Source organism: Crocodylus siamensis, chromosome 11, assembly GCF_052110815.1.
Source record: "Crocodylus siamensis isolate JL-2025a chromosome 11, ASM5211081v1, whole genome shotgun sequence".
NCBI lineage: Eukaryota > Metazoa > Chordata > Crocodylia > Crocodylidae > Crocodylus > Crocodylus siamensis.
The window spans coordinates 8403248-8424731 of NC_143405.1; the positions used below are offsets into that span (position 1 = coordinate 8403248).

Consider the following 21484-nt stretch of genomic DNA (forward strand, 5'->3'; position numbering starts at 1 on the left):
CCAAATACAGCGATCGGTTTGACCCTGAGCAGAAGGGCAAGACCCTCTAGCCAGGACCCTCCGGGTTTAAATCCCAGCAGAAGCATAGGCACAGTCCAGTCACAATCCCCAGCTTTGGCGACAGACGACAGCCAGTGCCTCTGGGGAGGCTTAAAAAACCTCTGAGACATGCAGTGGCAAGGCGTGGGGAGAAATTTCCTCCCAGACCCAGGTGGCAACCACCAAGCCCAGAAACCTGGGGAATTGCCACAGCAGAACATAGGCATCACTACACCGATATTACCCCGGACCAGCGGCTCTCCTTGCACACCTCCACTGATGGAGAGTCCTCATCTTCCCTAGGTGTCTACTCACTGCTCTAACAGTGGAGAAGTTTTTGCTGAGGTCCAATATCAACTTACTCTGCTGCAACTTCAAGCTATTGGCCTGTCCTCGGCTTTCTGCAGGTCTCGAAGGCCTGCACCCTCTCTGCCGGCTTCTGCCAACAGTGGGGCCAGCTGTGCTGCTGGGTTTTGGGGACATGGATGCTCGTGATCAGGGCGGGGGACTCAGACCACTTGTACCTGAAAGTGGCCTCATGCTCGGCAGGGAGGGACTGGCTGTCCCCGCCTGGCAGTGCCGACGAGCTTGATGACACCACGATGCCGTCTCCCTCCAAGACCAGCCCGATGGGAAACGCCAAGGGTCCAGTTTCGTTCCCCTCCACTCGGATGTGCAGTGAGAGGAGCTGCCCATAGCTGAGGTGCTGGTCGTGAAGGAACTTCTCTGGGGAAGCAAAAGGAAGGGGGAAGAGTCGGTAAGACGTGGGATGAACCAGATTCTCCCACCCTCTGGGCCCGATCCTGCTCTGAGCGATGTCAGTGGCAGAACTTGTAATGAATGTGTCGTTAGCTTGTGCAGTTCATTGCCACGGGACAGGGTGGAGGCAGGTAGCAGAGCCAGGTTCAAAAAGGCACTGGATAAATTCATAGTTTCATAGTTGGTCGGGTCGGAAGGGACCTGAGCAGTTCATCGAGTCCAACCCACTGCCATGGCAGGAAAGAGTACTGGGGTCAAACGACCCCGGCAAGGTGATTGTCCAGCCTCCTCTTAAAGCCCCCCAGGGTAGGAGCCAGCACCACTTCGCTTGGAAGTCGGTTCCAGATCCTAGCTGTCCTGACCGTGAAGCAGCGCCTCCTGATGTCTAGCCTGAATCTACCCTCTGCCAGCTTGTGACCGTTATTCCTGGTCATTCCTGGCGGTGCTCGGGGGAACAGTGACTCCCCCAGTGCCTGCTGGTCCCCCTGACTAGTTTGTAACAGGCCACTAGATCCCCTTCAGCCTTCTCTTGTGGAGGCTGGCCAGGTTCAGGTCCTGCAGCCTCTCCTCATAGGGCCTGCCCTGTTGTCCCCTGATCATGCGAGTGGCCTCCTCTGGACCCTCTCCATGCTGTCCACATCCCTCTTGAAGTGCGGCACCCAGGACTGGACACAGTACTCCAGCTGCAGCCTGACCAGTGCCACATAGAGGGGGAGGATCACCTCCCTGGCCCTGCTCGAGATGCATCTGTGGATGCACGACAAGGTGTGGCTGGCCTTCCTGACCGCATCCTCACACTGCCGGCTCATGTTCATCTTGGAGTCAGTGATGACCCCCAGATCCTTTTCTGCCTCTGCATGGACGAGAAGGGAGTTCCCCAGCCGGTAGGTATGGTGCCAGTTCTTCCTTCCCAGGTGCAGCATCTTGCATTTGTCAGTGTTGAATCCCATCCTGTTCTCCTCCGCCCACCCCTGTAACCTGTCTAGGTCCGATTGCAGCCTATTCCTCCCTTCTAGCGTGCCCACGTCCCCCCACATCTTAGTGTCATCAGCAAATTTGAACAGGGTGCTTTCTACCCCCTCATCCAAGTCACTGCTGAAGGTGTTGAACAGTGCGGGCCCGAGGACCGAGCCCTGGGGGACCCCACTGCCCACGTCCCTCCAGGTCGAAAATGGATTCGTGGATGATAGATCTATTAGTGGCTATTGAGCAGGGCGGTTCAAGATGTTTCCTCTGGCATCTCTAGAGCCAATAATGGTGGATGCCAGAGAGGGTGTTGAATAGGGGACAGATCACTCAAGAAATACCCATTTCAATGCTCTCCCGCTATAGCATCCACCCCTGCCACTGTCGGGGACGGGGCTAGATGGACCCCAGGGCTAGTTATTTGACCCCAGCGGTCTTTTCTGCCCAGGGCAGGGGGCAGGACCCGATGATTTCCCAAGGTCCCTTCCAGCCCTGAACTTCTGTGAATCTGTGACCGGGATGCCACTTCTAATGCCATGTTTCAGCCAGCATGCCTGCGGTGTGCAGCCCCCAGGCCTCCCTATAACCACACTCTTGGCAGCATGAATTCCCCCTCGTGGCAAGAAGACCCACAGCCCCGATGGACAAGGGGAAATGCCCAGCTCCTACACAGTGCTGCTCACCTGCAGCTCTCCAAACACTCCCCCCAATAGAGGTGAGAGTCATTTCCTAGACAGGGATGTACTGAACAGGAAGGGACACTGCTGCCTGAGCTCACCCAGCAAATCAACGGCAAGGCAGGAGATAAAACCGAGCATCAGGGCACTCTGCCTGGCTTTGAAGGCACCATGATTTCATCCACAGATGATTTAATGATGATGGTTTAAACAACCGACCCCAGCGCGGGTTCTGCTGCAGCCGCATAATGACCACCGTCCCGACACCCCTCACCGATACCCGGGCCGTACCCGGCGCGATGAAATCCGCTGGCTCCTGCTCAAGGTAGATCTTCCCCTTGGCCCAATGCAGAGGAATCTCCTTGCCACCTGCTGCCTCGGCTTTCCAGCCCTCGGGCCCTGCGTGACGGATACACAACACCTGAGCGGGCCGCTGGCCTGACCGGAGAGCCAGCAAGGGGGGTTCAATGAGGAACAACCATCCGCCCCCAAAACGTCTTGACCTGGCCAGAGGGTCATGAAGGAAGGCTACGTGGACATCCAGCCTTTCCATATTCAAGGAACCCCTGACCCGAATGAGCCCAAATTTATCCCACGAGCCCTCTCTGGCTTCGCCAGGAGCACAGTGGGGGCACCCCAAATCAGCGGGGGAAGCATGGAGCAGTGAGAACAGTGGCGGGTGCCGAGCCACTGACCGTCCAGCCCTTTTGAGAGTCACGTCCCTCCCGGGGCCACCCCTGCATGGGCTAGATCAGGCCCTACTTCCGTTCCAGAGCTAGGGGACGCGTCATGTCCACACCACGAAGGACATGGCATTTTTAGTTCAATCAGGACACACTTCTTCTTGAGGTATCTTCACCCTCCGGGTCTCTGGGCAGCAGTGCCCAGGTCAGGGAGCATTCATAAGCAGAGCTGAGCTACCACCTGGCAAAGCCATAAGGATATTTTCCCCTGGGCCAGGAAGGGCTGATTCAGCTTCTCAGGCCTTTCTCCGCACACCCACATCCTGAAGCCACGGGACAAGTCCCATCAGAGGGGACAAGCTCCCAGGTGGAGCCCTCAGACGGATGGTGGGAGAGCAGCTTCTGGACCAGCTGCAGGGTTTGATGTTGCTGTTGCCCCGAATCCTCGGCAGAGGGCACAGTCTCCTCGGATATAGAGCCTGGGGACCGGCGTTCAGCCCCGTGCACGCCCCTCCGGCTGCAGAGCTGGCAGAGACCACCCTGCTCCTGTCCCCTCAAGGCTGTGCTCATCCAGGGGCCTTTCCCCAGTGGGGATGAGCCCGGCTACACACAGCGACTCGGCTGAGGTTGTGACGCCGACACGAGAGCTCAGAGGAGGGAGCAGTCCTTTTGGACCCTTCCCACCGCTTCTGCAAAGGGTGAGCAGGAGCCTGCTGCACCTTGCTACGAGCCGGGGTGGCAACACAGCGACTACGCCCCAGAGGAGCGCAGGGGGCCCAGGGCTGTGGGGGGAGACCTCTTTGCCTGTGACCATCTCCTCCAAAGCAGCCAGCTGTGCTGCTCCCAGGCCGGCGGGCTGGTACCTTGGCTGAAGTCGGAGTGGATGTGATGCACCTCGTACCCGGTGGCTGCTGTGCACACGTTTGAGTGGCCGTAACAGAAGCAGCTGGTGCAGCCGGCGGGGTTGTGGGGCTCAAGGTTAAACGAGCCAGGCTGGCATCTGGCACCAGGGAGAAGAAATGCACTGTTATGAACGGGGCAGGGGGAGCTCACAGCTACTCCCCTCGCAGCCCCACGCAGCATGGGGAGAAGCGGGTGTGTGCCTGAGCCCGAAGGAGGAAAGTTGCTCCAAGCCAATCCTGATCCCAGCCCCTCAAGCCGGCACCGCTGCAGGGGGTTTGGGGAAATGAACCATCACAGCAGCACCGGCTGCGGGTGGCTGGGGAAGGCAAGGCCAGGGCAGTCCTTTCCTCTCCAGCAAGAAGTGGGGAGCTCTCCCCTTCTCCCATCTCTGCTCCAAGCCCCGCTGGAAGCAAGAAGGACGTTCCTGGTTCCCCCTACAGCCACGAGGCGCTGCACGGAGGCAGGCTGGGCTTCCACCCCCACTGCCAAAGGGGAAGGCACTTCCCCAGCCCTGCCTCTGCCCCCATCCTACACTGCCCCGGGCACAGCCTGAGGAGCCGCTCAGCTCACATGTTGCACAGGTGCCCTTCCACCTTCTCCTTGCAGGCGCAGCGCCCTGAGTTGGGGTCGCACGTCCCCACGCTGCCAGCGGGATCACAGTCGCAGGGCCTGCGGGGGCGAGAACCAGCGAGGTGAGAGCAAACCCCGTGCCCCAGCTCATCCCCTACCGGCACTTGCGAGGCCTCCCCTCCTCCTGCTGCTCAGGCCAGGTAGATGCTGCTCTCTGGGGCGGGATGCAGAGAGGAGCCCAGCACTGAACCCCCCTCCCCACAGCCCAGGAGAGGGGTGGGATGGGTGCGGGGGTGCCGGTCTGCACTCCTAAAGCCCAGGGCATCTGGGCTCAGGCCTCTCACCTGCAGCCCCCTTCACTGAGGGAGTGGAAGCCGTCCTGGCAGCGCTCGCACTTCCAGCCGGTCACGGTGGCCTTGCAGGGGCAAGCTCCGGAGCTGTCACACTGGAGCTGCAGGGACCCTGCGGGGGACCGAGAGGTGCCAAGGCTGCGACAGTGGGCAAGCCAGGGAGTCTAGAGGAGGGCAAGGGCAAGCGGGGGAGACACACTCGTGGACATTTAAGGCTTGTTCCACCCAGGAATTCAAGGGGACAGCTTAGGTAGGCCTGCCCCAGAGCTACTGACACCCATATTCCTGTCCCTGCCCCCAGCCCAGAGCATGCTTCCCTCCAGCTCCGCAGTGCACAGGCTGGGCCTGGGGGTCCCAGAGAGGTGTGCTGGGGTAACCAAAGGTTCAGATGACTCCAGAGCAGTGAGTGAAACAAGATGTTCTGGCAAAACCCCTTCACAGCCCATTTGGCCATCTGCACTGGGCTTCCAGCAGCCCTGAGCCCTGCCGGTACCCTCTCCTAGAGTAAACTTGCCCCAAGACCCATCCCGAGGGTGGCTGGAGCAGCAGAAGGGGCTGTGGCATCAGCCATGCCCCTGCCAGCGTGCTCCCCGCTGCCCCGCCTACCTGCCACGTTGCAGCTGCAGGGCTGGCAGGCTGCCCACCCATCCCAGCGGTAGAAATTGGGCCGACAGCGCTCGCAGCGCGGCCCGTCCGTGTTGTCCCGGCAGTGGCGGCAGTGCCCGCCGTGCCCAGTGCTGCGGTACAGCTCCCGGTCATAGAAGCACTCGTCTGAGTGTCCGCTGCAGTTGCACGCTGTGCCGGGGAAGGAGAGAGAACGGGAACTTCACAGGGGATGAAGAGGACAGCCAGAGGTGGCGGGTCGGCATGGCTGTCGGAGGCTGAGGAAGGCCTGGGCCTCGACATGGACCCACCATCAAGGACCACAGCTGGGTCCAGCCTAGGTCCCCGGCAGTGAAGGGCTCGTGTTTTCTCCCTCCATCACCTCTCCGCATTGCCCTGTGTTGCGCTGCAGCAACACTGAGGAGTCTCAGGCACAAAAATGCACGGTCCCTGCCCCCAAAATCTGCCCCCCACACTCCTGGGATGCTGGAGAGAGATGGTGGTGGAGGGCTGTGCTCTGCTCTGCAGGTCCTCAGCCTGGCTGCTGCGTGCACTGACAACAGAGGGCTCTGGGGGTTTCCCTCTGGGCACAGAAGGTGCCAGGGCAGGCATTTTCTCACCACATTCGTATGACGTGGCAGCCAGTCTCTTTCGTATGCCAGGGGAATAGGAGACGTGACTGCCCCAGGGGCAATCAAAGATGCTGAAATGACTTTGCTGGGCATCAGGTGCTATGACCCACAGCCTACTGCAACCCCCTGGGTCAACCATGACCCACTGGGCAGGGACTGGACCCTGCAACCTATGCAGAAAAGCCCCCTTGAGAGAGTAGACACAGCTTTCCAATGCTGGTAGCAGGGCTGGAGCTTCCCTCCTGGAGCAGGGCAGGGCACCAGCTTGACCTGGTAAGTGTGGAGTGAGCACAGAGGAGGCCCCAGCTGTGCCTTCCCCGGCAGTCATGAGCCTAAGGATGCACCCTGACGCCCCTGAGGCACCAGAGGCATTACGGGAGATGAATTCAGGCCAGAGATGCTGGCCCTCCATCCTACCCCCAGTAGGACAGTGCTCTTGGGAGGAGATTGCCCTGCGGTGCAGCCAGCAGGCTCAGTGACTTCCCCCAAATGCTGCCGCTTCTTCCCTACTCCTGCCACAAGTATGGGTAAAAAAAATCCCCTTGGCACCTTGTAGCCAAGAGAGAGCCCACAGACACATGGCACAGGATCGGGGTACTCACGGAGGCATTCGTTAGCAGACTCTGCTGTGCCGCGCGCCCACGGCCGGTCCTGGTAGAAGGCCTGGCACTGCTCACAGTCCACGCCGGTGGTGTTGTGCTGGCAGAGGCAAGCCAGCTGCCCAGCCTCATTCGGGGCACACTCGCTGGCATGGCCATTGCATTTGCACCTGGAAGGGGCCAGAGGGGGAGAGCCACGGTTTCCACCTGCCTTCAGCTCCTGCAGACCTTAAGCTGCAGGGAGCATCTGGCTCAGCAGAGCCATTCCCTCCCAGTTTGGACTCAGCTTGCACTGCCCGCAGGGAAGCCCTAGGAGGATGTGCCCCAAGCCGTAATGGAGTCAGAGAGGTTGCACTAAGGTGTTATCTCGAGGTGGCAGCCAGAGTGAGCAGCAACCTGGATTAGCTACCCCTCGGGCCTGTACACTGGGCCCCTCGCAACATATGTGCATCCAGGAAGGGTTTGGAAAAAGGTAAAGGACTGATGGAGGCAGAAGTGAGCGAGATGTTGAGAATCTCAGCCGGAAGATGAAAGGAGGCTATTTCTTGTAGGTGCCCTGCTCTAAGCCACGGTAGCAGAAGCATGCAAAGCAAGGCCCGTTTGGGACCAGCTCCCAGCCGTTTGGCAGGGGAGAGCTCTGGTCTGCTGGATGGGGCAGCTGCCTCCAGCACGCACCAAGAAGGGAGGATGGAGCCCACAGACCGCGTCCACGGTAGCAGCTGGAACGGAGAAGCCTGAAAGGGCCTGGGGTAGTAGTTTCTGGGCCCCCTGGAAGGTCATTTGTTGTGACTGGCTTTGGACAGGATGGACGTCACCCGCGCCAGAGGGGGAGAGACAGGAGCAGAGGCCAGGCTGCTTCAAGGCCAGCCAGCTGCTGCCCCTTCCCCGATGCACTCCCCGGCAGATCCAGCCATGAGGTCATTCAGACTGAGGGTGGCCTAAATCTAGCACTAACAAACTCCAGCTGTTTGGGCCCGGGGTGTTCGAGATGGTCAAGGCTGCTCCTCCTGCAGCCTGCAGCACTTCTCCCACCCTGCTTCTTGGCGGTGTCTCTGCCCCGGAGCACGGGGCGCTGCTCTCAAGGGGCGCTGGGACATGTGGCAGGAGCAGCGAGATGGAGTAGACACAGGCTTGCTCCACTTGGGAGCCTGGGAGGAAGGGCTGGCATATCCAGGGTGGTTCCTCACCAGCACTGAACGCAACCCTTGCCCAGCTCATCCTCAAGATGCCAAGTGTCCTCTGCAGGCTCCCGAAGGGTAATTTTGGGCTGATGTGGCAGATGAAAGGAAAACGAGCTCAGCTAGACAGGATCCCTCAGCCCTCCACCCACAGCCTTTCCCTCCTGCCAACAGTGTGCCCCCAGGCTTCAGTGCCAGGGGCAGCAAGGAAGTGGCCACATGCCTTATGGGAATAAGCGGGCTGGCATTGAATCTGCAAGGCCCTGGAGGGTGTCTGCAGCTACCACCAGCCACGCTTGTCCCTGGGCTTTGCTTCAGCTGATGGCATGGGAAGCACCCTTCCTTCCGGCTACAATGAAGCTGCATTTTAGGTTTCTAATTGTGCAAAGGCCCGTCCCACACAAGCAGATTCCCACAACCAGCTTTCGTGCCCGGCTGCATTTCCCAGAAAGGGGTCTCCATCAGCTGCACCTGGAAGTTCCCCATCCCTCCCACAGCAGGAACTTTCCTGCAGCTCCAGCTTTCCGGGGAGCAGGGGCTGTAATGAGGGACATTTAGGCAGAGACAGGACGACCCTTGAACTCCACTAAATTCATGCCACTGAGAGGGCTTTTTGGAAGGACCAAGACAGAGGATGGCCAATGAACGTACGTGGTGCCCTGTGTCATGGGACAGCTCAGGTGTAAAGGATTCTCACTGGAGGGTCCCGCTGTGTGGTATCAGCTCCATTTTACAGATGGGAAAACAGAGGCATGGAGAGATTTAAGTGACATGACAAGGTCACACAGCCACTGAGCTGCAGAGCTGGAGGCAGGACCCAGGAGTCTGGGTCTTATGCTCAGAGATATGTTCCCTCCTGCTCCACACTGCTCCTTTCACCAGCCTGGCAGCCCCCCTACCTGCCGCCTACGGAGAAGTCCGTGATGGCATAGTAGTAGGACTGCAGCACCTTGGGGTCCTTGAAGATGTCATCTCCAAATGTGTTGAGCCGATTCAAGGAGATGAGCAGGTCGGTGACAGTCACCCAGTCCTGCAAAACCCAGGGCACAGCATATGAGGAATGGCTCAGGCAAATGCCTCCAGACTAGGAAACAGAGTCAGCAGCTCTGTTACAAGATGGAGCAGAAGGGGCAATAGCTACCATGGGAGTCTGGACCATGGGATATAGCCCAGCAGGACCCCATAAATCCAACCCATGCAAGCCTGGCTCATCTGTGCCTTCCTACGTACACATGTGGATGCACACAGGCTCCCACCATCTCCTAAAGGCATTAGGAGTGGAGTCGCTCTCTTTGCCTTCGAGCGGGTATCTCTGCAGCACCCACACCACGATAATCAGAGCACTGGCAATGGCGCTGATCTCTGAGCACAGGCAACTCCCCCGAGCTACCACCATCCATGCACCCACCCCCAGCCAACCCCGGTACCTGCAGAACGGGGCTCTGGTCAAAGCTGTAGGCGCTGGGGCGGCCTTCCAAGGTAGAGAAGGCCACGTTCCCCCCACTCAGCGGGGAGATGTCACTAAACTCCTCAGTGCAGAAGGCCACGTGCTCGTCCTCACCGGGCCGCAGGTACTGCCTCTCCCGTTTCCCGTACGTCTTCTTGCAGGAAGCACTGTAGTATTGGTACGGTACCCAGGGCCCGCCGGCGCGGCTGCGCTTGTAAATGGCAAAGCTCTCCGGCCGGCTGGTGTGGAACTTCAGCCGCACGTAGGTGATTTCGTACGACTTCCCTGGTGCGAGAGGAGAGAAGAGGAGACAGCGAGGAGGAGAGTGAGCTCCCCAGAGCCTGCAGAGCTTCCCTGGGGTGTGAAGGACTTCCGATTTCCACGTGCCTGCCAAAATCTGGTGACATATTGCACCAAAGATGGGGTCATGGGGTAACCAGGACACACTATATATGTTATGCCCCATAAGAAACCCCTGACATGTACTTCTAAACTGCAAGGAGTTTAAGAACCATTAACCTCATTTTACGGGTCTGAAACGACCCCGGAGTCCTGATGCAGGACTCCCGATGCCCAGCCACACGTGGCTGCCCCTGCTGTACCTCTTGGGTGGAAGACTTCAGCCCCCGGACTGCCGCTTTCTGCACAAGCACAACATCAGCTTCCAGATTTAATGGCTAGAACGAGGAGGGGAGGTGGGCCAGTTGGGAAGACAAGCTGCCCTGAGAAACACAGGAGATCAGAGCAGCCAGGGAGCCCTCCTCTGTGCACGGCCCAGGTTAACCCGAGGTGGGCAGGGGCTGCTCACAGAGTGGTCACACGCTCCTCTCGCTCAGCACAGCACAGCATCAGCTCCGGGCAGCACATACCAGCTCCTGCAGCCTGCCACTCCAAGCCCCACGTTTACTTCCGCCTCTTTTGTTTCTCTTGATACACAACCAGATATGTCAGTCCAAAGAAAGCAACGCGGCTGCTGTTCAGACGCTGCCGCATGCCAACAAAGGGAAGGAAGAGACTGGATGTTAGGAACTGGCCAGCCCATCCACACTGGGGTCAGAGCTGGGACACAGGCGCTCAGATCCTGGTGCCTGCTGAAATCCGACCCAGCACGACTGTGCCCAAACCACTGCCCAGATACGCTGGTGCAACAAGCCTGCTGGGTCTTGAGCCCAAGTCCGGGGCGCGGATACCCCCATTACAAAACCCTTCCTGCGCATTGGACCCAGTTCAGATCTCACCTATGCCACTGAGGAGCAATGCCAGCGAGCCAACGACTCACTTGCACCAATGGCAAGACCAATGCCATCATGCCAATTGGTGCCAGCTCTTGAGCTGGCCCCGGGGAACCAGAGCAGTGCAAAACCAGTGGAAAGGAGAGGCCCATCAAGTCCAGCATCACTAACTGGCTTCTTTTGGGCAGCACGAGGAAAGGTGCAGTTTGGGGGGAGCAGATCTTGGTATCCTCAAAGCCAGGGCTGTGCAGCGCTGCTGTAGCGTTGGCTGTAGAGAGGAGCGGCAGAGGACTCCAGGCTCCGGGGCCTTCAACCCAACCCTGAAACCACCTCGTTAAAGAAAAAGCCTAAATACGAATATCAAACTGCTTAATTGTACGAGACAAAGGGCTGGGCCAGCTCAAAGACTGGTTTCCTCCATAATTAGCTACAAGCCTTGGCTTTATTTGAAAAGATAATGAGTTTGGGATGTTAGAGGGGTTATTTCGGGACTAAGACAACAAACCTTTAATTGGGCCCATATGGACCATGTCAGCCACGGGCTGTGACTTTGCAAGAATCCCCTAAAGGAACCGAGTTAACTCGGGCTCCTGCAAGCCCGGGGGGGACCTCTGCAAGGGACTGGGCAGTAGGGCGGTCCCGGACCGCCAGGCCCGACAGCCTACCAGAGACTAGCCCTGCAAGAGACACAGGCATTGGGGGGAAAGCTGGACGCAACTCAACTCCCTGAAGACGCAACCTCACACAAAGGCTGGGTCTAAGCCAAGCGCCAAAGCTCCTGCCCGCACCCTGCGCTCCCACGGCTTCAGTGACATGGAGACGCAGCCCCTCCCAGGATCCGGCCCATCGCGGTGGTTCGATCCACCTTCTCCAGCCATCCCGACTGCCCTCTGCTCCTCTCTATCAGCCTCCGGGAGCTGCCTAAATTGATGCCGTTGAGGGATGAATGCATCGATGACCTCTGGGCTCCCTGACCTGTTTCCATTTGGTTGCTTTTTCTGATGCATACGTGCATTTAGCCAGAGAGAAATACAGTATTTTGGGAAAGCTGAGTCTGGCGGGGCTCGATATGGCTCTCAGGGAGGCAGAAAATAGGCCTTGTGGGTGGCTGGCATGAACGGGCATTCCCGCAGGGTACAGGGGTCTGGAGTGGATCAGAGAGGCCATGGGTGCAAAGCGTGTGCTGCTCTCTGTGCTGGGGACGTCCCCCACACCTTGGAGGACTCTGGGACTCTCAGTGTCTTGGGTGGGTTTATTCCCAGACAGGAAATTCCTTGGGGGGTGTCTAGGAAAACAGAGGGAGGTCAGAGCAGTCAACGGGCAGAGCAGTTTCCTCTGGGAGAGAAGTCGGTCTGTGCACTGTGTCAACAAACAACCAGCAACCGAACCCTGTGGGATAAGCTCCGGTTCGGGGCAAGAAGGGAGGAGAGGAAAATTGGGGTTCCCAGGTTCAGGCATCCAAGTCGTCCGGGAACAAAGCACTGACCAACAAGGAAGCTTTTGGAGTTAGGTCCCGATCCAGAAAGTGGCTTCAAGTTACAACGCTCTCTGTTACTCCAGTGATGCTCCCCATTGACCCATGACTACAGACATGGCTGTCACCAAGGGAGAAACTCCAGCACATAATGGTTTCGCCTTTAAATCAAGTCAGAAGAAGATCTGACATACAGGATGGAGGGAAGAACAAGCACTATGGGGCCTGCGATCAGACCGTTAAAGGAGGACTCCTGCGTTCTCTTCTGTTTGTGCATCAGTTTGCCTAGATGTAAGACGGGGGGAATAATATTTACCCATCTCACAAGAGGCAAAAGGGGTCGAAGGATGTAAAATTCCCCGTGGTTTCCTGATGCAAAACATGACAGGCAGATGGAGTATTACTGTCAGCCTGAAAGGTCTCCAATGCAGAAGCCAAGCAGTAGTCCCCCAGGACAAAATAGAAAGCAGTTGCACAAGGATTCAGATATAGGAGGCAACAGGTCCATCCTGGTCCCCCGGGGGCAAAGGAAGAGGTTGCGTAGACTGGCAGATTCTAGGAACGCCGCTAAGACCAGGCAGTCTACGGCAGGCAGGTCCAAGAAGTTCACATGTGTGGAGTCTTAAAAGATTTGGCCGAGATGGCTGGATCATTCGGCCTGATCGTCCATCACCTCGAAACGCTGACAAAGTCAGCTGGAAGAAAGCTAATGTCATGCTATGTCTCAAAAGGGTAGATGGGATGATCTAGGTTGTTATAAGCCTGACAGCTTGACTTCAAGCAAAATGGGCGAAATGATGGAATGGCAGATAGGAGACTCGATGAATACAGAATGAAAGAAGCATGCTATAATTAATGGTAATTAGCATGGGTTTCTGGAAAATAGATCTTGTCAAATTAACCTGATGTTTTTGTGGTTGAGATTGCAAGCCTCCATTGGTAAAAGTGACAGTGTCAGCTTCTGTAAGGCATTTGACTTGGTTTTACACAACATGCTGATTAAGAAACTACGGTGACACAAGCCCAAAATGGCATCACTAAACAGATTAAGAATTGGTTAATTGACAGAGTTCAAAGCATAACTAAACAGACAGTCAAAGAGGTGCTCTTTCTAATGGGGTCCTGCAGAGATCAAGCTATTTAACATTAGTTATGAATGACCTGAAAGGAAAGGCTGAGACAGCACAATGAAGTCCCGCAGATGATGCAAAGACGGGGAGTTTTAAGAGGGCAGGGTGCCGACAGAGTGACCTGGACCACTTTGCAAGCTGGGCATAGGAAGGCGTTTTTGTACGGCCAGATGTAACACTGCACGTCTAAGGAAGAGAAGGGAGGCCACCTTACAGGAGAGGGGGTCTCCGTACAGGGAAGCAGCAACTCTGGCAAGGACTTGGGGGTGATGGAGGGTCTCCCATTGATTGTGAACTCCCAGCATGACTTTTTAACCAAGAGGGATGCGTCATCGGGGGACTATGGAGCAGGAGCAGAGCGGCTGGAGTACCTCTGCATTTGGCACAGCTGCGACTCCGTTGGAAAACTCTGCCCAGTTCTGGGGCCCACGGTTCAAGAGGATGTTGACAACGTGGAGGGGTTCAGAGAACAGTCATGAGAATTTAAAAGAAGCATTGAGAAACATGCCCTCCAGCGAGGGATACAAGGAACCCCATGTATTCAGCTTAATCGAGGGAAGGCTGGGGGTGACCAGATCCCGGCGCATAAGATCTCCACAGGGAACGGAAAGCAGACCACAGAGGAATCTTCCATCTATCAGAGCTACAGCACGATCCCATGGCTGGGACTCGAGACACATTCAGAGCAGAATTACATTTGTCACGGGATGCGGGGGTAATTAACCACTGGAACATTTTACCCAGGGCTGTGGTGGAGCCGGCGTCACAGGAAATGGTTTACATCCAAAGGGAGGCTTGGGGAAAAGAGCTGCTCTCATGCAGATGGACCCTGACTCCGGAAAGCCCCGTGGCATGGGTGAGACAGGCCAGGCCAGATGATGCCCGTGGTCTCTCCTGGCTTTGTCCGAAGGCAAATCCTGGTTCTGCAGAGGTGTTGGGATCTGGAGCGAGGGCGGTTTGGCTCACCCGGCGGCATCTTTCATCCCAGGCAGGACGCCCTTGCCGGGATTCAGACCAGATGTCTGTCGATTCACGGGGGGTTGGGAAAGGAGCGACCTCTGCAGAAACGAGCTACTCCCGTCTCCCTCCCTCCTCTCTGGGGAACCAGCGGCTGCAGCATCAGCTTCCCCCCATCAGCGGGGTGGAGGGCAGCACCGCCGACCTTATCCATCGGGGCAGGCTCAGCGTGCGTCTCCGAGGAGCAGTCACAACGAGCCGACACAGCTCCAGCCCTGGACAGCATCCCTACGTACTATTAGTTTAGCTCTGAACAATGGTGCCTCTGTTCCTCCTCGCACCATAAAGGTGGCCGTCAGGCTAGGAATGACAATGGAAATATCACAGGCCTGGGCGATCGCCAGCATCGTTCACACAGCAGGGAAACACATCCAGCTCTTAAACACACCAGGCACCACGCCGCACGGTCAGGCTCCAGCCAAGGCAGGCCGGTTGGGTAATAATTTATACGTACAGAGCCAGGCCCTCGGCAGGTGAGAACCGGCCTCAGGGGCCCAAGATCAATGACAATGATGCTTCTTCCAGCCAGCCGAGGACCCAGCCCATCGAAATGGATCCCCCTGTCATGTTGCTCCAGGTAATTGCACTGGAGTTAATGGAGTTCCTGGGAGGTGCTGATGCAGCCTGCCCAGGCTGCTTAGCCTACACCCAGCGGCCTCCACTACCACGCAGTCATGGGGAGCAGCAAACACTGATTCCCATTCACTCCACCCTTCAGACACCCTTCATCGGCGCTGCCCCTGCAGGCCCCCACCCGGGCTGCCCTGTCCCGCAGTACTTTTTGTTCAATATTTAATTGTTTGACACAGATGTTTTCCCTCTGGATGACAAGAGGCAGCTGGGGTCTAGTGGGATCCAGGTTACGCTAGCAGCCTCATGGGGGCCTCCCAGCTCTGCCACTGTCTTCCCATGCGGCCTCGGACAAGTCACATAATCTCTGCATCCCTCCGACTGTGACACAACGCCCATGACATGGGCAACTCCCCCGGTGCTGGACCACGCTCTCTGGCCTCCACTCTGCAAAGCCCTGTGAGATGATGGATGGAAAGTGCTCCAGCCATGCCAAGGCTGAGTCACCCCGCCGGCCATCCTTCCCCAGCTGTAGTGGCGTCATGTTGGTGCCAAATGGGAATGTGACAGAGATGTTGTTTGGTGCTCACACGCCTCCTGGATCGCATCAGCCCCTTGGCACATCCTCACTCTGCCCTGGCCACTTTGAGCCCAGCAAGAAACAAGCTCCACTTCCCAATCTCCCTGCCAGCGCCCTGCCCCATCTCACCCCCATCTCGTGGTCCCCTGCCACTGCAAGACCCCAGCAACCCCCAGTGCTCCAGTGTTTCTCCTCCTGAGAGCCCTGGAGGCAGGGCCGTGCCATTCGCTGGGTAAGGCAGGCACAGGGAAGGGTAAAGGACTTGCCCAGGGGAGCACCGGAGCCAGGGAGAGAAGCCCAGCTGTTCCAGCTAGTGCCCAATGGCTAGACCGTCCCGCTTCCCCCACCCAGCTGTTGAGCAAATTAATCCCATCTCTCTGTGCCAGCTCACAAGGAATCATTTCAGCCCGGACCCACCAGCCACCCTCTTCACTCCAAGGACCGTCTCTTTCCAGCACCCCATGCCAAGCCCCGACTGCTGGAGGGGTGGGGGCAGCCAGCAGGAGACTCGAGGGGCTCCTACAGCCCCTTGGTTGGGCAGGTCCCCAGGGACAGGGCGGATGGGGGGATTCTGGCTGCACTTACCCAGGCGGAGGGTGATGTTGACAGAGTTGGGGTGCTGGACCCCAAAGGCCATGGACTGGCTCTGCCACCAGGTGCTTTCTTCCTGGCTGTGGAAGTCGGTCAGGTAGGTGGCATTATGGTGGCGCAGGGGGTCGCCCATGTCACAGCGCCGGCACAGCTGGGTGGAGCGCCCGTCGCCCATCTGCAGGCAGTAGTCCTCTGGCGGGGACCCGCACGTGTTGGTCACCTGCGCCTCCCGGCCAAACGCCGCGTTCTCGAAGACGGGCATGCAGCGCCGGGCGCGCCCCTGCGCATCGTAGCAGGAGTCCATGCCCCCCGCGGCGGGGCGCGGGCCCAGGCTCAGCGCAGCAGCCAGCAGGCAGAGGCAAGGGGCTCGCGGCATGGCGAGCCAGCAAGGGCACTCGGCTTCCTCCCCAGTGTCCGAAGCGGTCTCTGGAGCCTCGCAGCCGTCCCTCCTTCGGCGCGGGGATGGGTCAGCCCCCAGGCCTGGATGCTTTCGCTCCGGGTTCCACCTTGTGGATGCTGCTGGAAAGGCCAAGGCCCGGCTTCCGCGTGCCTAAACCCCAGTGTTTTTGCCCACTACCCACCTTGGGGCTGGGGTCTCCCCACTGGAGGCGGCAGCTTGAACCGCCAGGATGAGGGTCTCATCCCCATTCGGTCAGGGCACCTATGGAGTCCCCGGGCCATCCCAAAAGCCCGTGGGACCAGGCCAAGCTAGTCATCCCCAGAGCCCTAGGGTCACTGCTCCAGCCTTGCCTCAGAGCTGCGAGCCTATGCCCACTGCCCAGCCCTGGCCAAAGGATGCCTGTAAGGGTCGGTGGCAGAAGGCCACCCCACACCCAGCTGACTTGTGAGTAAGGATGCTTGGGTCTCCTATGCCTCCTCCCCACCCAAGCTGCTGGCTCCTCTCTGCCCCAGAAACGGGCCTGCTACCTCTGCGTTTTATATAGTGTCTAGTGAGGGGCAGCCGAGATTCCCCACCTGTTGCTCAGCACTGAATTGAGACACGCAGGAAGACCCTCAAGCTCCCCGAGCCCTGGGGCTGGCTCTACCAGGCTCTCTCCTGCACAGGCCGGCGCGTGCGCCGCAGTCCTGACCCGCAGCACCTGGATGCACCAGCCCTGGGATCCCCCACGGCTGTGCGGGAAGGCCCTGCTCCCCCCTCACCCCCTTGCTTGTGGGCTGGCTACCCCAGGATCCCCAGGCCTGAGATGCTGGAGTGCTCTGCAGACCCGCTGCCCAGTTTTCTGCGCTCAGCTGGGACCATCTTCATGGCCTCGGGAAGCCTGCAGGGCAAAGTGCCTCCGGTAGATGGCAGCCAGGCACCGTCCTTCAGCTCCAGCGGTGCGCGCCCAGGGGTGCAGCAGCTCGCGGGTGTCTGCATCCCCGGCGCTGGGCAGCGGGAGTGCAGCAGCCCAAGCCAGGCTGCCGGGTAGACGCCACACTTTCCCCAGCGCTTCAGGAGGCTGATGAGTTCATCACCCTGGAGATCATCGAGCAGGAGGCAAACCGGCAGCTGAGGGGGGAAGATCCTGTCCCCAGAGCCCTGAAGCAGGGGTGAAGGCGAGTCCAGCAAATGCTTTCTCCGCAGCAGAAAGCATTTACTGGGGGTGCAGGAGTTGCATTGGCAGTGGTGCGAGAGGTGACAATGTGTCCGTCGGCCAGCGAGTCTGCAGGGGGGAAGTGCCTCACCTGGCCCCAAGGCTGCATGTGCTGGGGAGCCCTGGATCCATCATCTCCTGACACCGAGCCTGTGGGCCGGCGCGAGTGCATCTTGGTGTCCAAACCACGCTGTGGCAGTGACACTGGCTTCCCCCATCCCAGGCATCTCGCTCAGCCCACCAGAGCAGCTCTCAGGAGGTTTCTCCGCGTCCCAGGCTCCTCCTGGAAAGTCCTGTGAAGTGTAAGAGAAAGCATTTGCTTTCCCGTAGTTTTCCCAGCCCATGCTGGGATTCCAGCAAGTGTTTCCTGGACGCTGCAGAGACGCGGCCTTGCCGCCTGCCTCCCGGTGGGCATTTAGCTCAATCTTTAGCTTAGCAGCTGTGAAACACAACCGGGCTGAGCCATGAGGATGCTGATGCAGAGAAAGATGTCAAGACCCAGGATGGGAGCGGCAGAGGATGCAGATGCCTCGCTGGTTGGCGCTTGCTCCCCAGCTGGAGTCAGGCATTGTAAGACTCAGCCTTGGCATAGGTCGGCACTGCCCTGCAAGGGCCCTGCACTTCCAACAGCCCCAGCCTCACAGCTGCAGCCTGCAAACACACACGGCTCCCCAGAGCCAGGCAGCGGAGAGATGAAAGCTGTGATTCCCGAACAACTTCCCTCCCACACCTGTTTCCTACTTACAGCAGCACCAGGGCTATATCGTGTGCCCTGCAGCACACCAGCTCTGCCAATGCTCTGCAGTGTTCCCATGCAAACGCGTCCTTGGCCCTTGCCGGTGTCTGCCAATGCACTTCAGCCCATCCATCACCCACCTTCTCTGCTGGGCTTGCCCAACTCTCACCACCCTTTGCTCCAGGCTGCAGCATTGCCAGCAACAGCAGTGTTTGCCCCATACAGCTCAACCCTGGACCCGGTGCCCCTTGCTAGGCTGGGCCTCGCCCCTACCCAGCGCATCTCAGCTGTGACCTGATGAGGATGTGGCTAAGGGAAGTACTGGGATGTATGAAAGGGCACAGACTTGAGGGGGCAGCGTCAAGCCCCTACTCCAGGGTGAGGTCTGGTGAGTGGCCTTTGTCATCTGCTGGCTTCTCTAGAGCCCCCGCTGCACTGTGAGGCATTCCTGCCTCCGTTTACTCAGATCCAGAGAAACCAAGAGCTAGGTCTAATGGTCACAAACTGCTGGAAGACTGTTTTAGACTGGACACAAAGAAAAACTTCTTTACCATCCGAGTCTGGAATAGACTCCCCCCAGACGCGGTGCAAGTGCTTACTCTGGACACCTTTAAGAAACGCTCAGACGCTCGCCTTGCTGGGGGGGTCTGACCCCAGCTGACTTCCTGCCCTGAGGCGGGGGGCTGGACCTGATGACCTTCCAGCCCTAATGTCTAGGAAACCTATGGAGGAAGACAGAGACTGAACTGCCTCTGGCAGGCAAGCACTCATTGCGTCTCTGCAGTCTCCATCCAGCACCAAGCCCCGGTGGTAGACGCAGTGAAAAATCGCTCTCCAGTGAGAGCAAGAAGTCACCTCTAGAAACATCCTGGAAAGACTCTCACAGCTCAGCCCTTATTGATAAATCTAAGCTCCCCTCCACCTTCTCCCTCCTTATTATTATTTATCTTATTTTTGTCTCACGGCTTCTCTTTCTCTGCACAGCGCTGGGGGAAAACACTGGAGAATAGCCATGAATTATAAAGGTCTTAGGGAGTCCAAAAGTGGTTCCCACAGCACTGCAGTTTCAAAGCCGTATTAGCATATATTGACCCGCGTTCTGACAGCTGGAACCGAATCCTCCAGGAAGGGCGAGTTTCCCAGCACTACCAAACTTCACATCAGTTGCTTGTGGCTAAATGGCCTGTAGCAAAGCAGCTGAGGCTCCCCTGCCCGCCTCACCCGTTTTATCTGTGCTTTAAATAACAGCTCATTCATTTCCATGGGTGTGACCAAAAAAATAAGAGCAGGGGGGACTGATGGAGAGTGAATCTTCACAGGCCAGAGGCAGCGGCGCCTCTTCCTTCTGGGCTGAAGTTGCTCCAAGTATGTGGTCGGGGAGAAGGGAATAGGGAACTGAAAAGACATACTGTATTGGGGCTGAAAATTGAGGGGGGCAGGCAGGCTGCAGGGGTGGGCGGAGAGCAGCGAGCGAGTGGGGTGGAGCTGGAGGAAGGGACAGACACCCCACTCCTCACTCCGCTTTGGTCCCTGCTGCCTGGGACCTGGGGCAGGCACCTACCCTGGAGATCTTCCAAAGGAGACTGGACGCACCCCTCGCTGGGACTGTTTGACCCCAAGAGTCTTCCTGCCCAGAGCAGGGGGCTGGACCCAACGATCCCTTCCAGCCCTGAACTTGTGTGAATCCGTGAGCAGGAGGGGGGTAGCTGTGCGAGGCAGCTAACTGTGGACCAACAGCTAGGGGGGCAGCTCGCTAAGCGGGCATGACGGCGGTGGTGTGCTAAAGGCGAGAAGGGAAGCAGCCGGCCAGCCCGGGCTTGAGCTAACCTCCCAGGTCTGCCTTTTCCAGTGGCAGCTTGCTCACTTGTCTGATGAGATGCCCCAAGAGGTGGGTGGGCAGGTGCCAGGGCTGTTGGCAGCAGTGGTGGTGCCACAAGCATTATCCTGTGCAGCATCATGACAACCGAATGCGGGCACAGCGTGGGGGCAGCCAGTGCTGGTGGGAGCCAAGGGGAGCGGAGGGCGATGCCTTTCATGAAACGGCCCGCTCGAACATTGCTGGATGACAAACGTGACTGAATCAGCGGTGACTGCGTTTCGCCGCTGGCGGGTTCGTGCGATTTCCAGCACCGCCAGCCAAGAGCGAGGACTCGCTGACATGTCCCCAAAGGTGCATCCTGATTTGTTGTGGCACCTCTGATTGGCACCCTGGCACGGCACCATGTCCATGCCCAGGAACGTGCTTCATGGCTTGTCAGACACGCTCCCGTTGGCAACCTGGCAGAGGACTGCCAGCCTGTTCCCCGAATGGGCTTTGTCAGGCACTCGCCGATTGATTGGCATCCTGGAACAAGGCAGCATCTCCTCCCTGTCCCGGAGAGAGCCCTGCCATTTGTCACCTATCCGCTGGGCACTGGGAGAGGGAAACAGCGTCCAGAGACTTCTCCTGCCAGCATCCTGCTATTGCTAGAGGTCACAGTGGAGCTGGCAGGTGGCTTAGTGACTGGCTCCGCGCTATGAAAAACTCCTGCCAGGTGAAGCCCTGCAAAGCACGTGTTGGTCTCCTGCAGCAAAGCCCCGAAGGAACAAAGCAGCACCGCTCCCCTGCTTTCCTCGGGTTCATTTTTGTCATGCCAGAGACTAAGTTACCAGCAGTGACGGGTCCCGTTTCCAGAGGTATTGCCCTTCAAGAATCATCACAATTCGCTCCGGCTTTGACTTGGTCCAGCGGAGGAAAACATGAGGCAGCTGTCTAGTCATCATGTCCCTCCAGGTCAATAAACCTCATTGATTTCAGGCCGGGGTCGGGGGGTTGATGGGCTTGGGCTTCCCTTCCTTCTCTCCTGCCTTTCTTTTCAGGAAAGACAATGCCCGCTCGCTAGGAAAGAGGTCCTGGAGGGAGTCACAGGAGCCCCACTGGCTCTGGGCAGTCCTCTCACTTGTGGATGGAGCCCCAAGCCTGAAGACGGGAAGTCGCTGGGGAGAAGCTGGGGCGCCGCACCCTGCTTGCAGCAGAAGCAGCTCAGGGATGAGAGCGGTGGAGGGCACCCACCTCAGGATTTGCCCTGCTTTCTTCCACCACAGCGGGTTGCAGTGGCACAGAAATAGCTCCTTGCCCTTGCATCCATGCCGAGGAGCCTTCACTTATCTGCT

General features: G+C 58.2%; 1 protein-coding gene across 1 annotated transcript in view; it reads right to left on the bottom strand.

Moving 5' to 3' along the window:
• Positions 1–16408, bottom strand: part of LAMC3 (laminin subunit gamma 3) — a 36994-nt gene extending 20586 nt beyond the window's left edge. The window contains exons 1-10 of the mRNA XM_090022501.1: positions 15995–16408; positions 9387–9691; positions 8859–8989; positions 6785–6951; positions 5554–5742; positions 4942–5059; positions 4598–4696; positions 3988–4124; positions 2733–2840; positions 564–765 (exon numbers count right to left, since the gene is read on the bottom strand). Of these exons, the coding sequence (XP_089878627.1) occupies positions 564–765; positions 2733–2840; positions 3988–4124; positions 4598–4696; positions 4942–5059; positions 5554–5742; positions 6785–6951; positions 8859–8989; positions 9387–9691; positions 15995–16376 (1838 nt within the window). The 5' untranslated portion in view covers positions 16377–16408. The remainder of the gene's footprint in view (positions 1–563; positions 766–2732; positions 2841–3987; positions 4125–4597; positions 4697–4941; positions 5060–5553; positions 5743–6784; positions 6952–8858; positions 8990–9386; positions 9692–15994) is intronic.
• Between the last annotated feature and the right edge of the window lie 5076 nt (positions 16409–21484).